General features: G+C 39.0%; 1 protein-coding gene across 1 annotated transcript in view; it reads left to right on the top strand.

Annotated features, from left to right (window-relative positions):
- The first annotated feature begins 825 nt into the window (after positions 1 to 825).
- ADGRV1 (adhesion G protein-coupled receptor V1) overlaps positions 826 to 20,058 on the top strand; it is a 511,275-nt gene continuing 492,042 nt past the window's right edge. The window contains exon 1 of the mRNA XM_070569690.1: positions 826 to 1,025. Within this exon, the coding sequence (XP_070425791.1) occupies positions 1,004 to 1,025 (22 nt within the window). The 5' untranslated portion in view covers positions 826 to 1,003. The remainder of the gene's footprint in view (positions 1,026 to 20,058) is intronic.

Here is a 20,058-nt window from a genome sequence, read left to right as displayed (position 1 = left end):
CTTTAATCTCCCTCCTGGTCTGAAACTAAGAATGCGGCGTGTACCTTAAAAATGTCTGGTACAGATGGGGATTTACACGTTGCCCATGATATAGTCTGACCTTGCGGGCTTTACTTTTAAGCCCTGGGAACAACTGCCAACATTTGTTGAGGGTTTATCACGTGTCAGGTGTAGAGTTGCGCTTCACAAAACCATCTCATTCATCTAATCCTTCTAACAGTCACATGATGTAGGAATCATTAATCCTATTTTACAAACGAGGAAACAGATAAATTACGCAGATGTTGACCTCAGTCTCTACTTATAAGTGTATGTTGGAGTACATTACTCGTTTCTAAAATATTTCATCAATTTATGCGCAAATTCTCAAGGGGTGGAACATCTCAGGCGCTGCCTCAGTCACGTTAGAAGACATGTCCTTAGAAAAGGAACAAGACTCACTAAGTGGGTTTTCTCCCTGGAAAGAAAACCAGGAATTTCTTACAGTGGAGTACCCAGGGCGGAGTGCCCGGCTGCGTAGGTGGGGGGATCCTTGTGCCTAACGGTATAAACTAGAAAGTTTAGGAAATCGGCCCACTGGAAAGCGCACCTCGCCTGGGATGCGCGGGCAGGGGCTGGACTCGCGCGTTCCTGCGCGCGGGCAGGTCGGCTTCGGCGCCTCTCTGCTGGAAGAGTCCATTAGGGATGGCCGAGGCAGGGAGTTCCCGTCGCCGGAGTGCGGAGCTGGCTGCCCGCTGCGCAGACGGGGGCGCGCTCTTTGGGCGGCCACCCCCGCTCCGCTGGTCAGGTGAGCACAGCCCGGGGAGCCGCGAGTCCTATTGGAGCAGACGGAGGATGGAGGGGGAGGTGGCAGGGGGGAGGATGAGAAGGAGGGGGATGGAGCCACCGTCGTGACCCGATAGCGGGAGAAAGAATCGGCAGCCCGGGAGAAGCTTGGAGACGCGAACGAGAGGCAGAGCCAGGGTGTGCGAAGGGAGGACCGGCGGGGACCGAGGGCGCGCGGATGTCGGTGTCCCCGGGGCCAGGTAGGCTACGGCTGGGGGATGGTGCTGCGAGCCTCCTGGTGCCCCAAGAGAACACTGCAGCGTCCGCGGCGGCGCAGGGTCGCTGCTCCGGCACCTGTTGCTGGAGGTGTGAGGCGAGGGCACCGGGAGGCAGGGCGCGCACCCGGCACCACGGGCTGCGGCGGACGGGGCAGGGCTGCCCACGGCCTCTGCCCTCCGCTGCGGCGGTGCCGCCAGCAGTGCCTGCCTGCCGCCTGCCCCTTCCGAAGCTGCCTGATCTCAAAGAGGGTGAGAGGTGAGAGAGCAGAGGGAGCACTTTCCTTTCTTCTCTTTCTGCCTATTTGAAGCTCGAACCCTAGCTTTAATTTTGAAAAGTCTCCTTGGAAAATAACCGATCAAGAATGGCGCGCCATAGGTGATAATTAATAATGGGCAGGTTGAGATCAACATCAGTCTGCTGTTCCAAAGTAACCGCTGCGTCGAAGAACTTTCAGTGAAATATGCTCAGAGAGTTTGGAATTAATCTGGAGCTGTAGAATAATGCTTTTTTTTTAAAAAAAAAAAGCTTACACATTTTTAGTGTCAAACTATTTTAAAATTGATTTTTTTCTTAAGACTAAGAAATTATGGCAGTCAAAAAAACTGATTTTAAGCTACAATATTAACTTATTCTGTGTAACTTTTGTTTTAAACCAACCTTTCACATTTCACGAAATCCACAACCTCTAAAAATGTGTGTAATTTGTTTATATGTAAGCAGCACACTTAGAAGTTACTGATATCAAATCTTAAGGGTGCGTTACTGACAATTAGGATAAAGCTAAAAAAAATGTACCTTAACTAATACAGCATTATTTAAAAATTGTTGAAGTTACTACCTTAAATTACTAAAGTGTTTTTTCCTCCCCTTTGTGTGTCATTTATCAAAAAAGCTAGATTGATCCAAAAAAATAAACAGAAAAAATAAGCCAGGAAAGGCATTAAAGAAAAGACAAAAAGATGTTTTAGTCAGGGTACAAATGAACACCAGCAGTTTATTTTTGGGTTATTTCCTAGGCTAAAGGGGACTGCCAAATACACTCGGAACTCTGTTAAAATATGTTAAATATATGCCATATGTATAACGTCCTGGCTGTGCCATTAACTCACAGTGACTTTGGATACTCACTCATCCTTCTCGGCCTTCGTTTCTTCATCTGTAAAGTAAAGGGATTGTTATAAGTGGTTGAGAAGACATTTCAGCTAGAAATGATATGTCTCAAGGTTATAATGTTTTAAAAGAACTAAAATGTATACACTGAAAGAAAGTATGACTGAATCCTATCTCCGTTTTTATTTGCATGATGAATGACAGTACCAGTCACCCCACATTGAATGCCTGCTATGTAGTGAATCCTAAGAAGCCCTTTATATAGATTATTTTATTTAATACTCACAACAATACCACAAATTAAATGGTATTATTCCACTTTACAGATAGTGACACCGAGGCATGGAAGGTTTAAGCTCCTTGTCCATAGTTCCCCAGTTAGTAAGAGCTGGATCAAGGATTTTTCCTGAGTGCTGTGGGTATCTACATTATCCTTAATGTAATGATTAAAAGCGGAAACTGCCTATAAGCACCAGCTAAGAAATAATCTTAGACTAAAATAAAAGTCCATAATGGGGTGAAGGTAAATTATGTAACAACACTGAATCTTGACATCATCAGATATAAAAATGATGTATCAGTCAACATTTATTCTATTTTAATAAGTTACAATTTTATGCTGTATATTATTTATCAAATATTGAATGCCAGTTGTATTCATTGTCAGAAAATGATAACGTGAGATATATTTGGAAACATATCCTTTTATGGTGATAAAAATAACGATTAGAAATAATCTGGGAAGGCAGAGGCTAGTGTTAAGCAAAAGTATGTCAGATCTCTTTCTACTTGGAGGTGCCCTTGCCCATCTACACCCAAAGAAAAACAGTGTTCACAGCAGAATTAGCTGTGACTAAACCCTTCTGTTCACATTCCCACGATGAATGATAATAGTATGCCCTGTTTTTTGAATGTCCACTGGATGCCAGGAATTCTTCTAGTCCCTTTAAAAAAAGTAACTTTAAATTTAATCGTCAAATACTATTATCCTGATTTGCAGATGAAGAAAGTGAGGCAGAAAGATCTATGCTCTGAGGGCACCCGCAAAGAAAATACGTTTTGCCTTAGGTCAGGTGTATGATCCTTTATCGTTAGAAAGTCGTAGACTGAACACATTGAAATCCTTAAGCACTGGGAGGAGATTTGGAGCCAAACTGGAGCAAGCCCTTTATTTTATATTTGGGGAAACAGAAACCTAGAAAAGTTAAGAGTCTCTCTTCGAGTCACATATCCTATTTTCCCATTTATGACTTTAGTCACCTGTACATTCCTGTAAACTAATATGTGAGAAACATGATATCAGGTTAACTTGGTCATTAAATGTTTGATTTATTGCCATTCAACCAATGCTGCCTCATGCCCTTTTGTATAGTGCTGTCCTACTGTTATTGAAAACTTCAAGGGTGTCCCAATTAGGATACAAAATCTTTGAGGACAAGGACTGTGTGATATATTTCTCTAGAATTCTAGGGTTCAGGAAAGTGGTTAATATGTTGAATAAATGGCTTTCTGACCTATACCTGTGACAAGTCATTATTTTATGCACTGGGTCCAAAATCTGCACAGTGGAAGCACTGCGCCATCACCACATTTTCACACAGAGGGCAACTAGACAATTTACAGATGCTTATAAAGCATATCGAGCTCCTGAGATGATGATTGTTTAATTTGATTATAGAGTGTAGTGTGTTACCATGGAGGGATTTGGATGGGCATTTCCCTGATTTTGTGGGAAAAAAACACACGGCTAAGTATGAGACACAGTGGAGCGTACATTTCTTTCTCCCTCTCTCTTTGAGTTGGAAATAACTGTTTTTTCTGATTGTAAAGATAATACAAAGTCATGTAGGAAATTCAAACATTACAGAAAAAAAGAAAAATCACCAGGAACCCCATGGTCCAAAGGTTTTGGTGAACATCCAGCCAGAGAGATGTCTTTCTTCCCTTAACTCCTGCCGAATCAGGATGAGAGCTGAATTATTTATTGAAACCGTTTACAGTTTAAAGCTCTGTTTAGTCTTAGTACTCTATCACTCTCAGTTAGCTCAAACTATATATAAATAAAGATATTTGTTGAGAAATGACGATCAACGTACTATTAATAAACCGGACTTCTTCTATCACTCATGCAGAATGAAGTAGTGTAGAGAGTTGATTTCCCCACGCATGCACGCCTATTTTTCTCCCTTCACAAGGCAGGACTGGGAAGACAGGAAGCATCTTTGCATGTATGGAGGCTTCCCCTATATGCCAGGATGTCAGGCCACACAGGAAGCCCCAGCACCCCAGCTCTGTTGCCCTGAGAGAGGTGTGGCAGAGGAGGAGAAGGGTGGAGCTGGGACACAGGAGGCTGTGGTAATACAAAGGCTGTGTTTTCTGATTCCGCTGTGACACACTATACACTTTAAAATGTACCAGAGCAAGTCCGTCCCCCGGCTGCTGGGCAGGTGGTCATGGGGCCCTTTCTGGTGCAGTCAGGCGTAAGTCTGGCTATACCTCAGAATGAGGCAGGGTGTCAATAGGGCATTTCTCATTCATTTATTCAGGATTCTGAAAGCCCAGAATGAACCCTCTTCATATAAAGAGGGAAAACTGGCTGTCGGAATAATTGTCCGTAAATGAGTTTTGAACTAATACAGAATTATTGGATATAAAGGGAGGTTGGGGGTCTTTTTCAGAGAGACAATGATAGCTCTTTCCATATGCATTTGAATGTAATTATGTTAGAAATGTTCCTGGTTTAAAGATTATATTATTTGATTATTTTTATTTCATGAATTTATTTGTTATTCAAAATTCCTTTTTTTAGGCACATTTTCTTGATTTGTGCTATATATTTGAGCAGAGAATTCTTTCCTGCTCTTTCTTAGGGGCTTAACGTGGCTTAGGTCCAACCATCTGTTCGCGTCTTGGCACATCAGCACATTGGAGGTGCCGGTGGGGCTAAATAAATTTCCCACATTTAAAGGTTAGGGAAAGAGCTACCTTTATGAATAGATTTCAAATCGTTCTCAGCAAGACAATAGTGCAGAAGTGGAGTAAAAATGCATTTCATTCTCTGAAGCACAAGGTCCCCTGTCCGTCTTTAGTTTTGCTGAAAGGCAATTAGCATTTCAACTAGCCAATTTGGTTACACGCAACGAAGTACTTGGGTTTATAATTTGCTGCTCTCTGTCTGAGGCTGTTGAGCGGTAGCTCTTGTGTAATCCTCTCCAAGTGGCCTTCCCTCCAGCGTAGTTCTTGCTGCTGGTCTTAAATAACTAATCAACAAAGAGTTTTCCTTGCCTTTACCATAGGGTGTCGTGGGGCGAGAAAAATGAAATGCCAAGCTAATAAGGGGATGATTGTAATTATTAAATAGTCATTATTGAAATGTGGCACAGGCTGAAAGATATAGGATAGCTTCAAATAAAATATACCTTCAAAATGCATTGTGTGGCACTCTTTTTTTTCTTTTTTAAAAAAGATTGGTACCTGAGCTAACATCTGTTGCCAGTCTTCTTTTTTTCCTTCTTCTTCTTCTTCCCAAAGCCCCCCAGTACGTAGTTGTATATTCTAGTTGTAGATTCTTCTGGTTCTCCTAGTCGGAGGCCACCTCAGCATGGCTTGATGAGGGTGCTAGGTCTGCCCTGGGATCCGAACCGGCAAAGCCCTGGGCTGCCGAAGTAAAGCACGCGAACACAACCACTTGGCCATGGGACCAGCCCTTGTGTGGCACTCTTAATTGTTTATTTCTACATACAGTATGCACAATAAACAGAGGGTATGTATATAATTGAATAAGATGACTCAAAATTAACAGAGAAGAAGCACTTCTTAATTATTTATGTTGACTTTCTCTTTGCAAGAAAGAATTCTGTGGAGAATATGTGTAAAAGAGAAAAGACTTTTTTTTAAAGTGTTATAACAAATGAACAAGTGCTCTGAGGCATATTGCAGAAATAACTCAAAGGTTTGTGTTGGTTTGCTAATTGAAAATAAGATTTTGTTAGCTTCGTTAGTCATGAATTCTGATAATTAGGTAATATTAATATACTTCATGTCTATACTCATATTCCTCTGAAAGAACCACTGTATGTTTTGATAATCCTTTTGTTAGGATAACTGGAATGATATTATCCTTTAATCCATGTCCTGGGGCAGTAATTCAATTTAGCTCATCTTTTAATGCAACACTGTTTTTGCAAAGTTGTACTTATGTAATTGTTTGGGGGTAAAATAATACATTTCTCATTTTTCAAATAATGTTTAACTGAAAGAAGGCATAATAGAAGTGTTTTAGCTACAAGTTTTGTAAGTGATCAGTATAATTTTGAGAACATATATGAAAGAATTGCATTATCTTCTCTATTTTCAATCTGTGATATAAAGAGGAAGCCCCATCTGCAGCTACAGAGTCATTTTATATTATTCAATTAAATTCAACAGTGTTGATGAGCAGGTATGAAACAAAGAAGGCTGACCTGTCCTCTAGCAGACTAGTCAGCTCAGGATGGAAAGTGTTCTGGAAAAAGTGGGACTTGATCTGGCCTTACAGAATGGTGGAGGAGAGGGTCAGAGAAGGGCCTGGGGAGTAGCTCAGATCAAAGGTGCAGATGTAAGAAGGATCCAGGTATCTTGTCCTAGATACACGTTAGATCACCTTGACTGAAACTGTTGAAAGAAGAGAAGGACATGGCTGGAAGCGCAGGGTTGGTTGTGCAACTGTCGCCACTCTCTATTCCAGAACATTTTCATCATGTCAAAAAGAAATCCTGTACCCATTAACTTTCTCTCTTCATCCTCTCTCCACCCCCAAGTCCTTGGTGGCAACCAGTCTACTTTCTGTCTCTACAGATGTGCCTGTTCTGGACATTTCATATAAGTGAAATCATAGAGTACATGGTCTGTTTTCTTTCACTTACCGTAATGTTTTCAAGGTTCATCATGTTGTAGCTTGTATCACTACTTACTTCTTTTTTATGGCTAAATAATATTCCATTGTATGAATATACTCCTTTTTGTTTATCCATTCATCAATTGATGGACATATGGGTGATTTTTACTTTTTGACACATTATGGACATGTGTGTACAGGTTTTTGTGTGAATATATGTTTTCAGTTCTCTTGGTTATATATCTAGGAGTGGAATTGCTGGGTCAATAGGGAGAGTAGATAAAATAGCTAGGATGCATTTAGAAGAAGTTTATCACTTTTCTGTTATATATTCTGTTGAGCTCAGGGTGCAGGATGGGGTAAATGCATCAGGTATGGTCTGAAGATTTGTCATTTAGAACTCTTCTTGTGTAAATCTCTGCCAATTAACCAGGACATTTAAGACGACCAAATTGTGAGAAAACAAAATAAAGGAACAATTTGCAGCCATGACTTTTCCCTCACCACTGGCTGTAGGTTTTCCTAAGAAGGGAAGTCTTATAGTGGCCAGCATAATAATTGACCTATCTAGGTTATGCTGAAATCAGAAATGTGGTTTGGTCGTATCTGGTGCACACTGAATTCAATTCTCTAATGACTTCTGTCTTTTTGGTAGGGACTCATCTAAATGACATTGGCTGAACAGCCAAAATGAGAACAATTTGTTTTTTCTTCTAAGACAAATTCTGGAAGCTTTAAAATGTTATTTTGTTAAATCACTTGATTGAGAATTGGACTTTAAGTAAACAACAAGTCTGATTCACTAGTGTATAGTTTGTCACATACCACTAATTCCGGGAGGTGTGTGTTTGGTGTGTGTATGTATGTTTGTGCATTTATGTATTTGTTTATCTGAAATCTTAACTAATTTCCTGAAAGGTTTTGATAAAATAAATTGACATTTGAACAAATTTGTCTACTTTTAATGGAGGCGCAATATTTTAAGATCTTTTGAAAAAACCTAAAAAATATATTTGCTTAATGCCTTATGATTTGCAACATAAACGTTCACATAAATTAATTCATGTAATCTTAATGCCACTTGGTTTTAAGTTGTTAACGTTTTTGCTTTATAGATGAAATGAAAATTCATAAAAGTCAACAAAATCAATTAAAAATAACAATAAACCCAGGTTTTCAATTTAATGTCCAAAAGTTATCTACTCATTGATAATCACAAAAATGATCATAATGTAAGATTTTGTTATTTTGGTATCTCACAAAAGTATTTCTGTTAACTTTTAAAATTAATTTATTTCTTATCTTAAATCTCCTAATATAAATACATCTGTTTCATTGGGTAGCATTTCACTGAAAACCTCACTATAATAAAAATATTTCCAAACCTCAGCCAGGACCTCGCTTCTTTTGAACATTTATTACCAAAATTATAAATACTTGGAGATAATGATTGAATACCAGTGTAAAACAGTTCGACCATTGTGTGGCAGTTTTGCATAGTATTTAAGTACCTTTCTTAGAGAAAGTCAGCAAACTTTTAAAATTGTCCTTGTCTTTTAAGTGACTAGAATGCCCTAGCTTTTATAAGTCAGTGCTATACCTACTACTTGAGACTTTGAAAACATGTTACTGATAGAATTTCCAGGGGCTGGCTCCGTGGCCGAGTGCGAGTGGTTAAGTTCGCGCACTCCACTTTGGCGCTCCAGGGTTTTGCTGGTTCAGATCCTGGGTGGGGACATGGCACCGCTCGTCAGGCCATGCTGAGGCGGCGTCCCACATGCCATAAATAGAAGGACCCACAACTAAAATATACAACTATGTACTGGGGGGATTTGGGGAGAAAAAGCAGAGAGGAAAAAAAAGGTTGGCAACAGTTGTTAGCTCAGGTGCCCAATCTTAAAAAAAAAAAAAAAAAAAGAATTTCCAGAAGCTGTTTTAGCTTGCAGGAAATTTTACGTTACTGTCTTTTTATTTCTCACCAATATTCTTTTTTTTTTTTCCCAAAGATTGACACCTGGGCTAACAACTGTTGCCAATCTTTTTTTTTTTTTCTGCTTTATCTCCCCAAACCCCCCCTGTACACAGTTGTATATCTTAGTTGCACGTCCTTCTAGTTGTGGGATGTGGGACGCCGCCTCAACGTGGCCTGACGAGCGGTGCCATGTCCGCGCCCAGGATCCGAACCCTGGCCTGCCGCAGCGGAGCGCGCAAACTTAACCACTCCGCCACTCCTCACCACTGTTTTTGAGTGATTTTACATTGGGGGTTGGTTATTCATTCATTGTTTACTGAAGCCCTTTTCCATGGACTTGAAAAACACACAGCTGATGATTTCTACTTTCACCTCAAATTTGACCTTAAAATTTGTTGATAGTTTATAGTGATTTTTAATGATATTTTAAAATCCTAATGATTTCTTAGCACCATATGTTTAGAAATCCTAATGCCATCTTTCCCTCCCTCCCTGGGCTCACTTCTTTCAACACAGGAGATGAATGTAACCATGGATAGAATTAGGGCCACATACTTGCCTTCTGTCATTGCTTCTGCTCTTATTAAAGTATCATGTCAGCCACAGATAAAATCTATACCGACAACTAATTACCTTGCAAATGGCAAATCACTGTGGGTGGGCAGTTGTACATAATGTGACCAGTCTTATTACATCATTAAGCATTCGGTATAGGGCTCTTCTCTTCACTAGACTATGCTAGTGAGTAGGCCATGCTGCCGGTAAGAGGCTGAGTTTGATTATAGAGAGAATAAAGATGTGCACTTCTCATTTAATGGTATTTTTTATATGATAGGCTGTCTAGGCATAGTGATTTTTAAAATTATCCTCCCTATATGACTATTAGCAAGATTCCTTCATGAACAGAGAATATCAATCTAGTATTTAGTTAAGAGCATGGGATCTGGACCTTTAGAGCTTGGGTTTGTATCCTGGCTTTGTATTTCCAAGGTATAATCTCGACAAATGTATTTAATCTCTCTGTATCGCAGATTCCTCATTTGAAAATGAGGATAATAACAGTACCTATCTTATATTTCAAATGGTTGCTGTGAGGATCAAATGAGTTAGCACGAGTAAAGCAATTAGAATAGCACCTAGCGCTGAGTATAGTTAGCTGCTATTAGCTGAGATTGTCACACGTGAAATCCAAATTATTGATGATTAGGGTCCCTAAAGGATACCTTCTTCCCTAGCTCCTTTTGCGTCCTCTAGATCCCTGAAGAGGATTTAAATTTACCTTAAAGCTACTGGAGCCCAAGCTTCAGCCCCTAACAAAGTTTTTTCTTTTTTACTGTCGTAGGCTTGTTTTGGATCCTCAGCATATTTATCTTTAGCCTTTTTATTTTCTAATATGAGTGCTGCTTTGAGGAAGTCTTCCCCAAGCCCTCAGATTGGGTTTTGCATCATTCAGCTTCCTCTTTCCAGAATGATTGCTGCTTTGACCTTTGAGTCTTTCTAGGGCTTGTTTTTTAAAATTCTGGGTGGTGCTGCTTTATGTTTTGGTTTTTGGTATTGTTAATTTATAAAATAATTTTATTGTATTCAGAATACAAGGTCTTATGATACCCAATTTTTGGAATTTGTTGTCAGTCTTTTTAAACCTCTCCCGTGTGCTCAAAAGAACATTGTATTCTCTGATTCTTGGAGATATATTCCATATGCCAATCGGATAAAGCTTATTAAGTGTGTCATTCTCATCCTCCACATCCTTCCTGATTTTTATGTACTTGATAGATAGAATACAGAGAGAGAACTGAAATCCCTCATTTCTCACTTCTCTTGGAGTTCTAGCAATTTTTGCTTTCTATATTTTGAAGCTGTGTTTTGCTTATATTATCTCCTGGTAAGTTGACATTTTTGTTATTATATAGTGACTGTCTTTATCTGTAGTAATGCTTTTTGCCTTGAAGTCTGTTAGTAACAAACACCAGTAACATTTCAGTAGTATTTGCTGCTATCTCATGAACTTCAGAAAGAAGGAAATTATCCCTGAAAGGTCTAAGATACAAGGTTGACTAAAGTAGAGAGTTAACATTTGGATAAATGAAGAAGATAATAACTATAACTATTAAATTCTGTCTTTCTAATGATAAATATTGAGAGTTAAGTAAAACAGGATACAGCTTAGATCATGAACAAAATGAGCATGATAGTGGGCTTTGATGATTGGGTTTAAGTATTCTAAGATCCTTTTATTGAGCCAAGTGAAGATGCTAACTTTAAACTTTTAAGAGTTTACAGGATGAAAATGATGTCTCTCGAAGAACAAATTCACAAGCACAGCAAAGGGAAGCAAAGAAGAAAAAACAAAACTTTGTAAGAGCAGGGCAAAAAGCACAAAATGAGATGGCAGAACAAATCCAAATGTAAGACTAATTGTAGTAAGTGAATATAAATTGAACTTTTCAGTAAGAACATGTTGTTTACAAGAGACACAAATTAAACATAAGGACACAGAAAGGTTAAAAGGCAGAGAATGCAAAGAGATTAACAGCCCCTAACAATTTTATGTTAAATTTTGCCCTCTTACTTCAGGAGGAACTCCAAGTTATATATGCTTCCGGCATAACCAACCACTCTAAAACTTAATGGCTTCAAATAACCACTTATTTTGCTCATGAATCTGCAACTTGGGTAGGGTTTGGTGGGCAGTTTGTCTCTGCTCCACACAGTGCCTACTGGGGCCACTTACCTGGGCTGGAGGATCATCTTCCAGCATGTCTCACTCACAGTGGCTCGCAAGTTGATGCTGGTTGTCTGTTCCTCTCCAGGTGGACCATGCCGTGGGGAGACTTGGACTTCCTCACAGCATGGTGATTAGGTTCCATGAACAGGCATTGAGCGAGCATTGTAAGGGAAAGGAAGTGGAAGCTGCCAGTTTTCTAAGTTTTGAGCCTAGAAGCTATACAGTATTCACTTCTACCGAATTCTATGGACAAGAGCCCATAGAGCTTAGGTTTAAAAAGAGAGGGCATGAAGCTCATTTCTCAATGGAGAAGTGTCAAAAAATTGTGGGCCCATATTTTAAAACCACCACATTGCTACTGTTATTAATAAAAATAATAACAAGAAAAGTAGCTATCATGGGCTACTTTGTTGAGGTGTAGCAGTTTGGCAGAGGTTGTGGTTTCTGGGTTAATTAAAAAGGGGAAAAAGCCACTTTGACCTCCTGATGACAATATATTCATGCATTTTTTAAATGGGACTTTTCAGCTGAGGCACCAAAAAAGTGTATATCAGATGTCAAAAATGAGTTGTTAGAAGTTATTGAGACTCAGAATTTCTAAGAAGGTAACAGAAACTAATTCCGTATGTTTTGAATTTCTTCATATCAAGTATATAAAAAATTCAAAAGAGTGAAGTCTGAGAGAGGATTTTCTGAGGAGAATTTATGTTGGGAGAGCTGTGGTCGTGCTGTGAGCCTCCCTGCCTCGTGTGTGTCTGTGCCTCAGCTGAAGTGCCGTGAGGAGGGGTTCCACAAAACTTGCAGTTTGATTCGTGGCTGAGGACCACAGCAAAAAAGTTCCTGAATAATTTCTGAGAGCGCTAAGGTGGCCTGTGGCAGCAGGATGGAGGGATGTGTCTGGGCTGAACTGCATCACCTCCCACATCACGGCAAAGGGGAGTGAGGCCCAAGGGCCAGCTGTGAAACCTGCAATAGGGATGTTAGCCTGAGGTCATTTTAAAGGGATCTTGTCTAAGAGGACAGCCTCTCGGGGCAAGGTGAGCCCTTGCGGTGATTATCTCAAATATGTTGTGATTACCTCAAATTTCTTTGATTATCTCAAAAATGTCTTTTTAGAATTGGATTCTTCTAATTAGGGTATAAATAATTTCTAGATATTCCATCTGTCAGTCTCTTAACGTCTCCTTGAATCTGCTTTTTCTCTCTACCATTGATTTGTTGAAGAAACTTGGCAATTTGTCCCATAGAAGGTCCATGTTCTGGACTCAGTTGTTTCTTTCCTTTTGGAAAAGTTAATGGATTTCTTTATCCCCTATCTTTTTCCTGGTACACTAGGAGTTATCTCTAAAGCTTTTATTGGATTCAGGTTCTGTACTTTGGGCAAGAATGCTAATAGGTGGTACTAGAAACTTTGTGTTGTGTTGTGTCCTGTCTGGTTCTCTCAGTTTAGTGACAATAGGAGTCAGCAGTGGGGTCAGGTGATGACAGCCCCGTCCCTCCATTCACAGGTTTCCCATTAACTCCTCCCCCCGCCAGTTTTATTGAGCTATAATTGACATATAACATTGTATAATGATTTCATATATGTATGTATTGCAAAATGATTACCATAATAAGTTTAGATAACATCCATCATCTCACATAGTTACGATTTTTTTTTTTGTGGTGAGAACTGTTAAGATTTACTCTCTAGGCAGCTTTCAAATGTACGATACAGTACTGTTAGCTCTAGTCACCATGCTGTACCTTACATGCCCAGGACTTATTTGTCTTATAACTGGGAGTTTATACCTTTTGACCACCTTCAAGTCATTTCCCCCACCTCCCAGTTCCCAATCCCCCACCTCTGACAACCACCTATCTGTTTTCTGTTTCTATCAGTTTGGTTTTTTAAGATTCCATATATAAGCGAGATTATTACACTATTTGTCTTTGACTGTATGACTTATTTCACTCAGCATAAGGCCTTCAGGGTCCATCCATATTGTCAAAAATGGCAGGATTGGCGCCGGCTCCGTGGCCGAGTGGTTAAGTTCATGCATTCTGCTTTGGCGGCCCAGGGTTTCGCCAGTATGGATCCTGGGCGCGGACATGGCACCACTCATCAAGCCATGCTGAGGCAGCATCCCACATGCTACAACTAGAGGTTACCCACAGCTAAAAACATAACCTATGTACCCGGGGGCTTTGGGAAGAAAAATAAAATCTTTAAAAAAAAAAAAAGGCAAGATTTTCATCTGAATATTATTCCATTGTATATATACATACCACATTTTCTTTATCCATTCATCTGTTGATGGGCACTTAGGTTTTTTCCATGTTTTGGCTATTGTAAATAATGCTGCTGTGAACATGGGGTGCAAATATCTCTTTGAGATAGTGATTTCATTTCCTTCAGATATATACCCAGAAGTGGAATTGCTGGATCATATGGTACTTTTATTTTTAATTTTTTGAGAAACCTGCATGTTTTCTATAGTGGCAGCAGCAATTTACATTCCCACTGACGGTGCACAGCTGCTTTTCTGCACACCCTCATCAACACTTTTTGTCTCTTGTCTTTTAGGTTACAGCCATTCTAACAGGTGTGAAGTGATATCTCATTGTGACTTTGATTTGCATCTCCCCGATGTTTAATGATGTTGAGCACCTTTTTATGTACCTGTTGACCATTTGTATGTCTTCTTTGGGAAATGTCTATTCAGTTCCCCTGCCCTTTTTTTAGTCAGATTGTTTATTTTTTGATGTTGAGTTGTATGAGTTCTTTATGTATTTTGGATATTAACTCCTTCTCAGACATGTGATTTGCAGATCTTTTCTCTCATACTGCAGGTTTCCATTTCATTTTGTTGATGGCTCCCTTTGCTATGCAGAAGCTTTTTCGTTTGCTATAGTTTCACTTGCTTATTTTTGCTTTTGTTGCTTTTGCTTTTGGTGTCAAATCCAAAAATCATTTCCAAGACTTATGTCAAGGAGCTTACCCCTGTATTTTCTTCTAGGAGTTTTATGGTTTCTGGTCTTACATTCAAGTCTTTAATCCATTTTGATTTGATTTTTATCTAATTGTTTCATCCACAAGTGATAATTTCCTTAATTATATTAATAGGAGTTGCAAACAGGTGCTTTTCTAACTATCATTCCTGCCACATTAGCTGGAATTCTTTAAGGAAGAACTTTTTCCTTAACAATTAGGCTATTTGGTTACCCTGAAAAGGAGTTTGCTCAGGATAAATATTTAATTCTTCCATTTTAAATGTTAATTTCAGAGTCAGGAGTCGATGCCCTAGTTACTTTCAGTGGTGACCAATGAGAAAGATAGATTGACTGATTGATTAACTTATTTATTTATTTTAGTATCTTTATAATCATAAGCATTTATGTATTCAATATATTTCAGACAATTGCAGTCACTACCTTTTTAGATGCACAAAAATTTTGGCCAAATTTTCTTTGGCCAGTGGGAACCCTTTTATGTTTCTCTTGTGTCCCATTGACGTGACCCCATTAATCTTCAATAGCTTCCTTACCTAGCAGAAGATGTTCAGGTTCATTTTGCATATTTTGCGCCTCCCCTCCCCCCAGACATCAGTTATTACTCCAAGGAGCCCTCGTTCCTTTTAGTGGGGAATGGTGTTTAGAGACAAAAATCTGGGCACTAGTGATGCCTATTTTTATTGAGTTCTCATTACTTCCAAGCCTTTTTAGTGGACAGAGTCAGAAAATACGTATTATTGTGAAGAAAAAAAGTTATGAGGTAGTACTGATATTTCCAATTCAAATTTAACCTTATAAAGACTTTGCATAATTTCTTTGGTTTTATTGTCATTTCTCTTTTCCCTTATGTAATTACAGTCATGTGCTGCATAATGGTCAATGGTGGATCACGTATATGATGGTGGTCTCATGAGATTAGTACCATATAGCTTAGGTGTGTAGTAGGCTATACCATCTAGGTTTGTAGGTTTGTGTAAGTACATTCTATGACATTCACACAATGACGAAATTGCCTAGCGATACATTTATCAGAACATATCCCTATTGTTAAGCTGAACATGACTGTACTTATTATTTGTTCTGTCTTACAATATGTATAGTTTCAAAATGATGTATTCTACAACATATAAAATATGATTCCAAAATGTATATTCTACAATGTAAAAATCTAATTTAAATATAATAATACTGATGTTAACACTGACAATAAGAATACTGAATGAAGTGTAAGCTTTCTTTGCAGCTGTTTTTGTCCTTAGAATTTATTCTACTGAGGGTAGAGAGTCAAAATACTATATTCTAAAGTATCACATGATACTTTAGATCAAGTGTATGTGTGTGATCACTTGATATACAGTTGCTTTGTTTGTTTCAGTTTTTTTGCCTATATGTGGTTATGTTTGCCAAGGAAACATTGGTGAAATAAATCAAGGGCTGGAAAAAAGGGTTGTCTATGGAGGAGGAGAGGAATAGGTGGTTGGAAGTGTGAATTACCTGAATATACCTTGTTATATATGTTTAAGCTTGGATTCATGTAAATGTGTTATATATTCTGAAAATAAAAATTAGATTAAAAAATTATCTACACCTGGAGATATCAAACAATTTGTTAGATATATGAGTCTGGAGTTTAGGGGAGAAATTTGGCTGGACATGTAAATTTGAAAGACTTCACTTAAAGCAGTGAGAATGAGCTCATAGTGAAAATGAGTGTAGATGGAGAAGATGTCTGGGCCTGGGTACTGGAATGTTCTATCCTGCGGAGGTCAGGAAGAAGACAAGGATCCAGCAAAGAAGGCTGAAGGGTACCTCATGAGTGAAAAGGCAAACCAGATGCATGTGGCGTCAGGAGGACACATGAGATGATGATTCAAGAAGGAGGAAGTGACCATCCACCCTCTCAGACACTTTCTGTGTTGATATCCTTCGTATATCCTAAACCACAAGTAAATATTTAAAGAGTTATAAGAGCTAGCTGCAGTTAGGAAATGGGAGATATTTAGAGTATGACTCTCTGTGTGGCTAGCTTGGGCTTCCTCAAAGCATGGCAGTCTCAAGATAGTCAGACATCCTACATCATGGTTGGCTTCTGCTGGGGCAAGCATTCCGAAAGGACTGGGCAGAAACTTCAAAACTTTTTATGACTTTGCCTCAGAAGATCCAGAATATCACATTTCTGCTGTACTTTATTGGTCAGGCAAATCACTAAAGCCCAGATTCAAGGGGAAAGGAATTAGATTCTATCCTCAAGGGAAGAGTACCAACGAATTTGCAGCTATTTGTAATCTGTTACAATTGCCCTCATCCAATTTTAGAGTGGAATAATGCACTTTAATTCCAACTTGCTATAATAATAATAGCATATCAGCCATGTTATATATTCATTTAACTACTGTTACTTGGAAAATGAAGCTTGTGTATTTATTTTTAACTTTTAAAAAATAAAAATGCTATCATAGTATGATATTGTATTTATCCTACTTTTTACCCTTGAACATTTTCTCATGCCTATAAATAGTTTTATAAAGGATTTTCAGTGACTTCATATTGCTCTGATATATTACTTCCTAAAAAATAGATCTTTGCACAAAGATTATATGCTGATGTTACTGTATTAATAACAAAATAGTTTAAATTGTTCATCTTGAATTGCAGAGGGATTAAGCAAACCAATATAAAGGACTAAAATAACTAGAAATCTGCTCAAGGAAAGGCATAACTGCTAATGGCTCATTACTTGACTGGCCATTAGGGAATTGTAAATGATTTAAAAAGTCAACTACTCAGGGATATTTAAAGTGAATTCCTGTTTTAGTTGCTAAAAATAATTTTAACCTAGAGTCCTACTTCTTGATACATCCTTGTGGGAGCTGTGGTTCTGTTAATATGAACTGGGTGAATTAGTAACCATAATGCACAGTTGTTGAGTGGTTACTGTAAGTTAGGCAATGTGCTAAGAGTGTTGCATGCATTATTTCATCTAATCCTCATGACTGCCCTTTGAGGTAGATGATTTAATCCTACTTTTGCATCAGAAAACTGAGGTTTAGAGACACACCTGAGTTTTGGAGACCCTAAGCCACTTGCCAAGCTAACACAGATGGTAAGGACTGAGCCTGGGTTTAACCTAGACATCGTGACCTCAAAACAAGTGTTTATGAGGTTATGTAATACCACTCTTTCTTTAAAATACAAAAAAGTATTGATGAATGATTTGGAATAAGACTAAGCTCAGTGCAGAGGAGGATGCAAAGATACATAAAGCATGATGTTCCTTCTTAAGGAGACCAAAGTTTAGTGGATATGGATGTAGTTATAGGTCAAGGAATAATATTAGAAGTGATTTATAAGAGAGAGGTGCTCAATTCATCTCTGCTGTGGGGATGCAGAGGCAGGGGACAGAGGAAGAGGGTAGGTTGGGAGGTGTAGCACTTAGTTTTGGTTTGAGACATGTTCGAGGGACTGGTAGGACATCTGTATGGAGGTACCTAGCAGTCGGTTGAAAGTATCTTGAGCCCAACATGTAGAATCGGGGTTTCATTTAATAAGGATTATTGCCTCTTATAGTCAGATGAATCTGCGAGAAACTGTGGGGTAGCTAGACTGAAGTGTCTAGATAGTTGACAACATGTGTGTAGTTCTGCAGGATGTAAATAGGTGGCAATAGGGGAAGATTGTTCTGTGGTCATTATGTGTTTGGAAAATGATGGGGTAAATAAAGTTAGGTCTGTGTTTAGGCCTTCTTGGTGCTTGTTATATGCTTTAAGTATTTTGAATATTTAAGAGGGTATGTATAGTATCCACACACGTTTATTTCCTAAACATAATTCACAACAGAATTCTTTAGTGTGGTCAAACTGAGGGCACAGCATTGCATAGAGCACACTTGGGGAATATGGATTGGAGCTTATGTGAAAGTTTAACAGTTGGAATTGGGAGTCTTTTATAGGGACTAGGAAAAGCTGAGATTGCTCAGAGGGAAAGTTTACACTTGATATTGAGGGAAGGGTAGAGTTGAGGTGGAAGCTTGAAGAGGAAGCAAGGCTGAGGATGGGGAGTAGTTTCTAGGTAAGAAGACTGCGTTTAGGGGCCAGAGAGAGAATTTTGAGGGATGGGAAATAAAATCTCTCAAGTGTTTGAAATATTATACAATTTTAAAGGTGGGCAATTAATATCAATGGGCAAAAAAGAACAAACATTGTTCTAATTTTGAATGTGTTAAGACGTACAATTCATTCTACAGTAACTTTTCATATATCAGCGTGGAGGATCTCGCTGAGAGGTAAAAACTGATCTAAAAAAGATTTACCTCTTCTTTACCTAGGAAAAACTTATTCAAGTTGAAATTCTATTTTAATGTCTTGATTTTGGTACTGTTTACTGCTGCGTGTCCAGTCCTTAGACAGTGCCTGGCACACAGTAGAGACTCAGTAAGTATTTTTTGATTGTTGTCAAATGATGAATGAATGTTAAACACAGCCACAGCACATCAATAGGGTCCACATGCCACACATGGGTTTCCTTTAAGCTCTTTCAGACTTGTGTGCATGAACGAAAAGACTGAGCCCTTGAAAGGACTTGGCATTAAACTTGCTAGCTGGGGAGATCCGGTTAGGGACTCTGGGCTGAAGAGAGCACTAAAGAAGTGGTATAGGCAGTGGAGTGGCCCTCCGTTGAAAGATAGTGCTGACTTGTGCCAGGAGCTGGGGCCAGTGAGGCACAAGGGCCGTAGCCTGAAGCAGGAGGCCCGGGCACATGGAGGAGGACCAGGTTTGGACAGGGCACCAGGTCCTGAGGCTCAGTGGCAGCTGGAGCACTGTGGTCTGGGAGACACCAGACCTCCTTCAGGAATGCGTAAGCCACTGGAATTCCTTAAGCATACAAGTAGGGGACCTCCAAGAGGTAAAACTGGATTTCCTTCCAGCATGAAACTTGGCATCTTGAGTAGGATTTAATTTAATTTGGAGAAATAATTGTGTGGTGAAATATTTGCACCATGGGTGTTGTAGACTAATTCATACTTGTTACACACTAAGAAGGAATTAATAATTTCCATTACGTCATAGCCATAAGAAAATTTTAATCAAATGCGACCCCCCCAAATTTTAATCAAATCATTCTTCCAAACACCAGCATAGTACTGAAACATAGTTTGGGCTGCATTTAAAACAACGAAAATAAACACTATGTCTTTTCAAAGGAAGAAAAGAAAAGAAACGTTTAATTTTGGAATGTGTGTAGGTAGAGATCATGACCATGAAAGGCCCAAAAGAGTGGAAATTTAAGGTAAGAACAGAAAAAAATTAGATGAGTCAGAGTGAATACTTTGAGAAA

The sequence above is a fragment of the Equus przewalskii genome, chromosome 13, assembly GCF_037783145.1.
Source record: "Equus przewalskii isolate Varuska chromosome 13, EquPr2, whole genome shotgun sequence".
Taxonomy (NCBI): domain Eukaryota; kingdom Metazoa; phylum Chordata; class Mammalia; order Perissodactyla; family Equidae; genus Equus; species Equus przewalskii.
This window is presented reverse-complemented; position numbering and strand designations above follow the sequence as displayed.